The sequence below is a fragment of the Arvicanthis niloticus genome, chromosome 3, assembly GCF_011762505.2.
Source record: "Arvicanthis niloticus isolate mArvNil1 chromosome 3, mArvNil1.pat.X, whole genome shotgun sequence".
NCBI classification, from domain to species: domain Eukaryota; kingdom Metazoa; phylum Chordata; class Mammalia; order Rodentia; family Muridae; genus Arvicanthis; species Arvicanthis niloticus.
Window position 1 is genome coordinate 133,593,266 of NC_047660.1, and position 10,790 is coordinate 133,604,055.

The window sequence follows — 10,790 nt, forward strand, 5'->3', positions numbered from 1 at the left end:
TTTTTTGATGATAGCTATTCTAATGGAGTGAGAATGAATCTCAAAAGCATTTGCATTTTGCATTTCTCTATTAGTTAAAAATGGTAAACATTTTTACAAGTATTTATTAGTCATTTGTATTTCTTCTGAAATTGTCTGTTCAGTCACTATGTCATTTGCTGATTGATTAGGTAGTTTGGGTGTTAGTGTATAAGTCGGGTAGTTCTTCCTATATCTTAGGTGTTAGTATCCTATCTGATGCATAGTTGGCAAGGTTTCTATTTCCATTCATTCAGTAGGACATCTCTTGACTCTGCAAACTATTTTCCTTTTGTTCTACAAAAGCATATTTTCATCTAATTGCATTTTTCAATTCTTTAAGTCCTATTCAGAAAGCACTTGACCATGCTCATGCTTAAGTGCTTTCCACTAGCAGTTTCAGAGTTTTAGTTCTTAAGTCTTTGATACACTTTGAATTAAGGTTTGTGCAGAGTAAGAGATATCATGGTTCTCTACAAAGAAATACAGTTCCCCAGTTTCATTTTTAAAGGTCAGCGTTGTCAGGTTTTGAAATTTTGATTGCCAACAGACAGTTAATGCTTTACGTATCTGCTAGAGTTAGTATCTTTTCTATCAAGCATATTCCAGTTTAATCACTCATTACTAATCAGAGTTCAGGAGATGCTCAGGTAGGAGTAAACGCTTGATGTATCTCTATAAGATATTCAAATAGTGACCCTAATGGTAAAATCTGTGAGAGACATATACAAGTTCTTGAACCCTGACTACTATGTAATCCAAAGGCTACTTAAACTTCCTACAATTCAGAGAAATGAGGGTATAGGGTCTACCTCAGAAAGCTGCCATAAAGACAGCTAATTCTATATAGCCAACACTTTTAGAACACTGCCTGACAGAATGTAAGCACTCCATCCATGTACAGTAGTAACTGTAGTTGTTCTTTTCTTCTTCGCTTTGTGCAAGTGCCAGAAAAGGCCAGACAAGAGCATCAGATGTCAGAGACCTAGAGTTACAGAATTTTTGAGTTTCTTAACTTGGGTGCTGTGAACCAAACTCTCTTAACCACTGGGTCATTTCTCCAGATCTCTGTTAGTTGTTACTTCTAAAGCAATGTATGCCTGCATAATAAACAAAACCCCACAGATCCTAAGAATATTAGAAGAAAAATTCACCAGAAACACTTAATAACTAATATAATAAAAAATATGCTGATTAACCAAACCTCTAAACAGAAAAGCAATTTTTCCAATGTTTTGAACAGTCTCTAATCACACACCAATTTAATGTCTTTGGGGGAAGATTTCTTAGAAACTGAAAACAGACTCCAGTATTCCAATTGTCAATCACTGACATAAATATTATAATGATAAGAATCACAGGTCTCAGCAAGGCATAAGTAACGACTGCAAGCCCAGCCCTGGGAGGTTCACACAGGAGAACCACTCCAAGTTCAAAGCCAGCCTGAGCTACAATTGAGACCCTGTTTCAAAATGGAAAAGAATCACAGGTCTAAGGCAGACCAATCACCCTGCCTACCTATCACAACTCTTAAATATATACAGGGGAATATATATATATATATATATATATATATATATATATGTATATATCTCATTTTTAAATACCATCAATTCTAGACTAGTCATAATAGCAACTTTTATGGGTGAATTATGCACATTATTCTTGTTAAAACATAACAAACAGATCATGTCTGTTGATAACTGTTTGTTTTTAGATGTCTAAATACATACATACATAACTGTCATAAAAGACAGTAAAACAGCTAATTCACAAGCATGTACATTTATACATAAAAACATAAAATTTCTCCTAAAAGAGATATTAACATTGCATTAATATCATTTATATTTGTTTTCAAAACACTGCTATACCAACATTTAAGTTTTTTTTTTTTTTTAAATATTTTTAATGAGTGCAAGTAGGCATGAGGCATGAAGTCTGAAACAACTTTCAGGAGTCAGCTCTCTCCCTTCATGTGGGCTCCAATGAGTCTACTCAGGTGTCTGGGCTTGGGTGGCAAGTGCTTTTATCAGCTGAGCCATCAACTTACCTCACTGGTCCCAGTTAAAAAAAACCCAAACAAACAGACAAACAAACAGAAAAAAAAACCCTAAAAGTACATTTATAAACACTAGCATGTTTTAAAAATTAACCTTTATAAAAACCTAATGACATCATAACCTGACATAACTTTGACCTTAGAGAACTTAAAAAAAAACACCTATAATATTTTCATAATTAATAACTGAAAATTACCTACATACTATGCTAAGTGTTTTATAAATATTCTAATTTAATCAAGTCTAATTTAATGATCTAGTGACAGAAATGTACCATAAATTTCTGGTTCTAAAGATATTTACTTGCTGACACTATCTTGTCTCCACAGATAAAGAAAATAAGATTGAAGAGGTTAAGAGCTGTCCCAAGGCTGTACAACAGCAGAAATGAATTTTGAATGTTTGTTTCACTGAATCTGGGATCTCGACTACTAGTCCTCTGACTTACTGCCTCGTTACTACTTAGACGCCCAAGCATGTTTTCTAGGTTTTATCCTGATCTAATAGCCTTAAACAAGAGTTTAATAATACTGATGACCCGATATTTAAAGAAAATTTGAACCAGCTGTTAAAATCAGTGGATAATAACATACCAATTATTTACAGAAAGTGGTTTGTCAGATAAAACTTTAGATAATGATAGTTTATCACTTTAAAAACTGCAGAATAAGCTTTCTACATATTTATCACACTGGTAAATGGTATTTACTTTGCCTAAAAGCTATGTAAATAATATGAATTATACAGTTTTTTCACTTATAGTACATACTAAAAAAAAAATTAAATGGCTCTTTATTACCACAGCTAGCAAAGTGAGTAAATATTTTCCTTGCTTAAAAGAAAAGAAATTAATTTGTATCTATCTATAAGAGGAAAAATGTAAGTCATGTCTAAGATACATGATCATAAAATTGTCAAGACTGGTATGGAAGCTCATACCTGTAAACCCTGTTCTCAGGAGGCCAGAGAAAGCAGGATTCTAAGTTCAAGGCCATTCAAGGCCACCCAAAGCTACAGACAAATTCTCTGTCAAAAAACAAAAAGCAAAATATCTACCCATAGAAGTTACTATAGCTTGAACCAAACACAAATATTCTCCCTAAACTTTCAAGAAAGCAGAGATCATATCAAAGTCTTTATCTTGTTCTGTTTTCTTCTTCCCTAAAGATTGCCCTTATGTTGTCATAACCATGTATTTTGTTATAGAATTCAAAAGCTAAAAACTATTTTTAGAAACTATATGCTAGATGACTTATTTTTTTTTCCTGCCTTATCACAATCGAGAGTCACCCGGGAAGAGGGACCCTCAAAAACCACATCATATTGTTTTGTTGTCATATCTGAGACATTTTCTTAGTTTCTAGTTAAGTAGGAGGTTCCAGTCCAGAAAAGCCTATGCATCCCACAGAGAGGACATGCACCTTCTCAAAAATGCACCTGAGAAATCCAGTAGGGTTCCTCTGTTGTTTCTGAGTAAACTCTGGCCTTAACCTACAAGATTAAATGAACCCTTTTTATTTCCTCCCCAATTTAGTTTTGGCTATGGTGCTGTGTGGGCTATAAGCTATAGTCATCTGGGAAGCAGAAACTTCAATAGAGAAAATGCTCCCATCAGATTGGCTGGTGGGCAAGCCTATGATAGAATTTCTTGATTAATGGTTGATGTGGAAGGGCCTGTACCACCTTAGGTAGTGCCACCCCTAGGCATGTGGTCTTGGATGCTATCAAAAAGCAGGCTAAGCAAGCCATGAGGTGCAATCCAGTAAGCAGCACTCCTCCATGGCCCCTGATCAGTTCCTGCCTTGACTTCCCGTGATGAATTGTGATATGGAAGCATTAGCAAAATAAACCCTTTTCTCCCATGTTGCTTTCGGTCATGGTATTTTATCACAACAGAACCCTAACCAAAGAAATATGTTTATCATTGCAACAGAAACCAAACTACAAATTGTTAAAACAATCTTTTACAGAGCAAGGAGATTATTATGTTAAACAAAGGCCAGTGTTTCAACTGCAATCACTCTGGCACTTCCACAGTTGACTTATTCAGAACTAAATTTCAGGAAGAAGTTAATAAAAAAATCAGACTTCAGGTATTCATAAGAGAATATCAAATTGCTCTGAAAATATAACAAGCAGCCCTTTTCAGGCAAGAACTCTTGTCAAAGTATTTAAATAGAGGTAACAAACAACCTTTACAAAACGTAATAGAAGTGGGGTAAAAACAGAGACTGGAGAGATGAACTTTTAAAGTCTCTCCTAAACCTAAACCTAAACCTAAACAAGACCAATTAATTCAACAAAGTGTATCACTAAACTATCAGTAAGGGGGCGGGTGTGTGTGTGTGTGTGTGTGTGTGTGTGTGTGTGTGTGTGCATGCTGTGAACTTGGTTAGGTAATTTATTTTTCTGGGGTATTTTGTGAAATACACAAAGTAAGGTAGAATTAAATCTCATTTTCTCATTCTAATTATTAATGAGTTGATAAAATGTCATAAATTCTAATAAAATTCTAATTTTACTCAATATTTACCGATCCTTATTTTACAAGTACATTCTTAACATAAAAACTGTGAGTGGTACTTAATGTTTCTGACTTAAACTGGCTAAAATGGTAAACTTCAAGCTATATTTTGTTATATTTTAAAAATTGGATATAGAGGGTAACAGTCAAGGAGAATTATCAAAATGAAGAGGGTAAAAGTAATATACCCCAAGAAAACTAGATTTAAAAAGAAGCAGAATCAGAGTACCAGAGAATCCTTTACACTGAAATACACTTTAGTGTAGGGATAAGCAAACTACAGTCGTAATGAATTAGCTAACCACTTTGCTCCAGGCAGGTTGTGCTCGATGCACCTACCCAGAAGCTCTCTGGATTTGAGACACACACACACACACACACACACACACACACACACACACACACACACACAATTTTGATATGCAGTAACTAGCTTAAGGGCTGGGCATTTCTAATCCTTCCCACAGCTAGCAAATACTCCCCTCTGGTACACTCCTGAGTTAACATCTTTTAAAATCTGTATTTCATCTCTGGTACCCCAAACACAATTGGGAAAGCGGCCTCTGTATTCACTTTCCCTGATTCTCACGTTGGTGGGCCTTTAGGTCTAGGCTTTCTTTTTCCCCATCATGATGCTCTCTGCTTCCTTCCTCTCTCCCAGTTCCTAGCCCGCACCAATCTCAGAGTCCTGCCTCAGTCTACCTGCCCAACTACTGGCTGTTGGCTCTTAATTGATCGATCAAAAGCCAATTGGGGACGAGGACCTTCAGCATTTGGACACTTGTCCTGATTTTGAGGGCTGGATTAATTCAAAGCATTAGAACCAATCCCCAACAGTCGTGGTCACTCCTTTCTATAAATGAAGTTCACAGCACTAGAAAACAGAAATACTCTTCATTTACCTACTACTGATGACCACTTTGTACCAAACATACACACACACCACTAGATATTCTTTCTATCTTAACTCTAAGTAAACTGTAATACTTTTTAAAAATTTATTATTTTAAGTATGTGTTTGTGAGTTTATCTATGTGAGCATATGAGCTCATGCATGTGCAAGTGCCTGTAGAGGCCAGGAGTAGGTCTTGGGTCTCCTGGAGCTGAAGTTACAGGTGCTGGACATGACGCTTGATCTTCTGGAACAGCAGGACATACTCTTAATTACCGAGCCATCTCTCCAGCCCTGAACTGTAAATGTTAACCTTTAGAAATTCAAAGTAGATGCAATTCAGAAGGGTCATAGAAGTATGTGCCACCTATTTCGAAAGTTGTTATTTTATCCAACACCAAAATATATTATCTACATCAGCAATTTCATTTTCAGTACTATTTGAAGTACGTGTTACTAAATCCTACTTTGAAATTCAATTCTCACAAGACAATGCAATAATTTTTGTGTGTCTCACATTCCAATTATAAGGAGCAACTATGGAAACATGCCTTACCATACCATTTGAAGCTAGGTAAAATCATTTTTGTATAAACTTTTTAAAGTTTAAATACTCTTGTGTACTTAAAAGCACATTTTAAAAATGCCATGCTTTGTGGCAACATGCAAACATAGTTACTGTATAAGGGGCATAAAGCTTCTTAGCAACTACCAAACTATTCTCTAAAATAGTGAACAAATGTATACTTTTATACCAGCAATGCGAGGTGTCCTCTTTTCTACCACTTTGCTTAACACCTGTCAAACTGACAGAGGAAAATGGTCTCATGGCTATTTTAATAAAATATTTTCAAAAGTGTAACCTACAAAAGATATATTTTATAAAAAGTACATACATACTAGTATTTCAAGCTAATTACTTTCCCTAATAAATAAAATGTCAAAAAAAAAAAAAAAAAACCCAAACATACACACACCAGCCTTTCCTAAGCAACATTTACTAAGAGATTTCTGGGCTTTGCTGAAATTAAGAATGTTATACTTAACAGAAGATATAAATCTGATTTCTTTTAAAGTATCTGTTAAGCAAACATACAAGTTAATCAAAACTCCTAATGCTACAGCATATCTGTAGCTGACAGTGTACCATCTAGTCCGTTAGTTTTCTGAAAGGGATGCCTTACATTAAGACTCTAAATTCAATTTTACAAACAATTAGGAAAAAAATGATGACTCTAGCAATGTAAATTTAAAATCTGAAGTCATATCATGAATATAAGGACAGAGCTTGTCTTAAGAATCAAAGTTAAAGGAAAGGAAGTCCTGTTAAGAAGGTAAAGTGGGAAAAGAAATATGGACCTCAGTGAGGAAGAAAACCCCAAAGTGGCCAGGAAAGCAGACACAACTGTCTGCTTTAAAAACCAAACGGCTTGGCTTTTAATGATGGAATGAATAATGATAAAATACGTAGACCACTACAGGGAAAGCCTGAGCAAAGGTCATTATGCTTATCTTTAGATATGAAATGTTGCTCATGTAACATCAGACTGAAGGTCTACCTACGGACAATATAATGTAAGGTGGTATTAGTTCAGAGTTTTACAGGTTTTTGGTAAAAAGATAAGTAGACAACTTGATCATATTTCAACATCTATAATTTAAGATAAGGTTAATAAAAATATAAGGTCAGAATTAAGAAAAGCAGTATGAACTAACGAGAGTGCTATGGTTAAGCATTAAGTTTGCTCTGACCTTATTTCCTAGCAAAGTTTAAAAATGCAAACTGCTCAAATCACATAGTTTCAGGTAAGATATGTATCTTTCAAGATAAACTTTCTCTGGGAGCTAAAAATAAAAACTGACACAAGTCTGAAATTTAAAGATCAACACCCACTACAAGTTTTTAGAGTAAAAGAACAAATTGTTATTTAGTGAATAAAGCTATGTAGTTTTCAACACATGCCCATTATATAAAATAGCAGCTTATTTCAATGTTCACATGGCTATTTCTTAGTAACACTATAAAGTCTGGCAGTTCTACGGGCTGCGGACTGAGGAAGGTCCATGTTCTAGAGGCTGAGCATTTAGACAGGGATAACTGGATCAAAGAGGAGCTGACCTCCTAGCCTAAGTGAGAGAAATGCACAGAAAATGAAAGCGTTCAAAAGAGGAAAACTTTACTTTTGGAAAACAGATCAAAAAGAAACTTCAACAAAATTATAATACTTTCTTCCTATCTTCATTGTACATACATTCATGATAGTCGTGGCTTGATTGAAAGATCTCAGGACTGTCATCCTTTCTGAATTGTTTCTGAACCTATTTAGTTGTTATCTAAATTTTGGTAAGTGCGTGTGCATACACATACACACACACACACACACACACACACACACACACACACGTCTAGACCCTTAACTAAGGTAAATAAAGTTATCTTATTGGCACTTAACACTCTCCAGGAATCTGAGCAAATCTTGGGGGAATTCCCTCTCTAAACTGGGTTCTTCTGCTGGGCAAGATGAGAGGGAACAGGATGGAGCTTTAGCCAAAATAGCGTTCCTAAATTATTGCTTTGAGATGATTTATTAATACCAATAGGGCAATGAAACCAGAAACTTCTGGGTAAACAAAACTTCACTTTCCTATCTGATTTTTTTTCTTTCTAAAAAGAGCACTTAGAGCGACTGGGAAGAACAGAAGCAAACCACCCACAGGAGCAGAGCACTTTAGTAGGAGGCCCCTCCCACCCTGCAACCCGGGTATTAACTACTAAGAGTAAACCAAAGGATGGTAAGGTGAAGGTAAGGTATTTCACTAAACAAACATACTACATATTCTACTTTCTAGAACATTAGAGGTGCAAATTTAACCAAAGTGTAGGTTTTAGAAACAAAACAAAGCCTGGAGGAGGTGGCATGTGCCTTTATTAATCCCAGCACTCTGGAGGCAGAGGCAGAGATATCTCTGAGTTGGAGGCCAACCTGGTCTACAGAGTGAGTTTCAGGGCAGCCACAGCTTCACAGAGAAATCCTGCCTAGAAAAACAACAAAACAAAACAAAACAAAACAAAACAAAACAAAACAACAACACTAAAAGGGATTTGAGTCATCTAACCCAACACATGCAACAATGTGCCCATGATCGTCAAGCTAGTTTGTAGCAGAAAGCTACTGTTACAGAATACCATCATTAAGTGGCTTTTTTCCTATTAAGGTTTTTTGTTGTTGTTGTTTTGTTTTAAATAGCATTTTTCACTCGGGGGGAAAATAATTAGGAATGTTTTAGGAAGGTACCAACATCAATTACAGGAAACATTAAGCAGGCCTGAGATTAAAGTCATAAAATTCACACTTTCAGTTTGACTTAAGCTACTGTGCAGAGCTCACAGAGAAGTAAAATGCAAAACAGGATACACCATGTCAGTATAAAGTCAGGAAAATAGGATACAGAAAAAGCCCGAAAGTCAGTGTTTACCTAGTGGGGAAAACTATTTATATTACACAAAAGCATTCAGCAAAGTATCATATTTAAGAAAACTCTATTTTGTTTTCAGGCTAAATTCCCATGCTATATACACAATGAATCAACATCCTATCACAATCAAGTCCCCCAAAACTACTTAAGATCTTTGTGTATTTTATGCCACACTTCATTTTTGTGCTTTTAAAAAGAATCTTCTTTAAAGATCTGTCCACCTCCCGGAAGACATCAGACAAGCCATCACTGGTCTCGGTAGGAACAGGTGGTCCATGCTGTGTGCCTCGTCCTCTAGGCCACATGTCCCTATTCCGCCTAATCTCATTTCTGAAGCATTATTTCCGGTGGCCCAGATGGCTCTACGCACGCCAAAACGATCCACCTCAGAAGGATTAAGAACCCAAGGCCACATCTGGCATCCAGTGGGATGGTGGCGGAGGCTTACAGAATTGGGGAATTGCGGCCTGGCAAAAAGTGATTCGGGGAGGTAGAGGCTCTGCTCTACGCCCGACTCCTCAATGTCACTCGGGAGAGATGGAGGTTCTCGTGGCATCACCCTCGCAGAGCCGGGGCGCTGAGCATCCGGCGCGGTCGGACAGCAGCCTCTGCCCGACAGGGGCTGCGGCAGGCAAGACCCTCCCGGCGCTCGCCCGTCATCCCGGGGCGACTCGCGCTGGCCACGGAGGGGAAGTGGGAGCAGGCGAGGGGCGCGGGCGGGGCCGGGCCTAATCACATGGCGCAGCCGTCGCAGGCCGCCTGGCATCGCTTTCTTTCTCTTCCGCGAACCTCCGTTGCCATGCCGCGCCGCCGCCGCCCACCGCCCAGGGTCCGATCCCTCCCCTCCGCCTCACCCACGCAACTCACTTGTCGCCCGCGGCCACCACCTCCTTGCCCTCGCTGTTGCCGAACGCGTCCGTCTCCCCCGGGCTGTCCTTGGGGCCCGGGGTTGCGGGTGGCGACGCCCCTGGCTGCGGTTGCTGCTGCTGCGGTGGCGGCGTACCCGCCTTGCCCAGCTCCTGAAGGATCTCCGAGGGCGAACTGGATAGGCCGCCCGCGCCAGGGCCCTTCGCGCGGCCGCCTCCGCCCCACCACGGGTGGAGTCGCGCAGCGGCCACCAAGCCAGCGGTCGGCCGGCTCCCGCTCCGGGGGCGCCGGCATAGGGTGCCGAAGGGCTGCGCGCGCCGCAGGACGGCTCCGACGGCGGCGGGCGGCCTCAAGAGCAGCTCCCGCAGCATCGCCGAGCCTCGCAGCCGCATCATGCCGCCGGCTCCCGCTCGTCAGAAGAGGATGCTTGGGGCGTGGGCGGCTGCTCTGCTCCCGGAACGGTGTCCCGCACGGCCGGGAGAGGACTGAGAAGAGAAAAAGTCCGTGACGGGGTGTGGCCCCTGCTCCGCTGCTCCCGTCGCCGCCGATGCCGCCGCCGCCGCCGCCGCCGCCGCCACCACCGAGCCTGCCGCCAGCCGAAGTTCCTCCGGCCGCCGCTAGCTCCGCACTGAGACGGACGCTCAGGGGAGGGCTGGAGACATACCGCGCTCACCAACCGGGGGCGGGAGGACGCCGACAGCCTGCCCCCTGCGCGCTCTCCCATTGGCTCAGCCTGCCAACCTCTCTTCTGATTGGCGAGCGAATCAGTCAAATTTATCTCTGCGCCCGTGCGCAGTCCCGCGGGGTCCTGGAGGGCGGGGAGAAGGACGACTGACGTGTGTCAGCCCCGCCAGCGGCTCTTTCCCCCTCGCCTCGGGCCACTTGAGGCCACGCTGGGCGAGGACCGGTGGCTCGGGAGTCTGGCCGTTCTCCAGGCAGGTGCGCTCCA

At 40.4% G+C, this 10,790-nt stretch overlaps 1 protein-coding gene across 3 annotated transcripts in view; it reads right to left on the minus strand.

The window, feature by feature from the left end:
- Gls (glutaminase) overlaps positions 1-10,476 on the minus strand; it is a 68,092-nt gene extending 57,616 nt beyond the window's left edge. The window contains exon 1 of one of the 3 annotated variants that reach the window (XM_034498589.1): positions 9,842-10,476. In XM_034498589.1, the coding sequence (XP_034354480.1) occupies positions 9,842-10,236 (395 nt within the window). In that variant the 5' untranslated portion in view covers positions 10,237-10,476. The remainder of the gene's footprint in view (positions 1-9,841) is intronic. The other 2 variants (XM_076931928.1, XM_034498590.2) reach the window with 2 other exon arrangements.
- Positions 10,477-10,790: the final 314 nt, after the last annotated feature.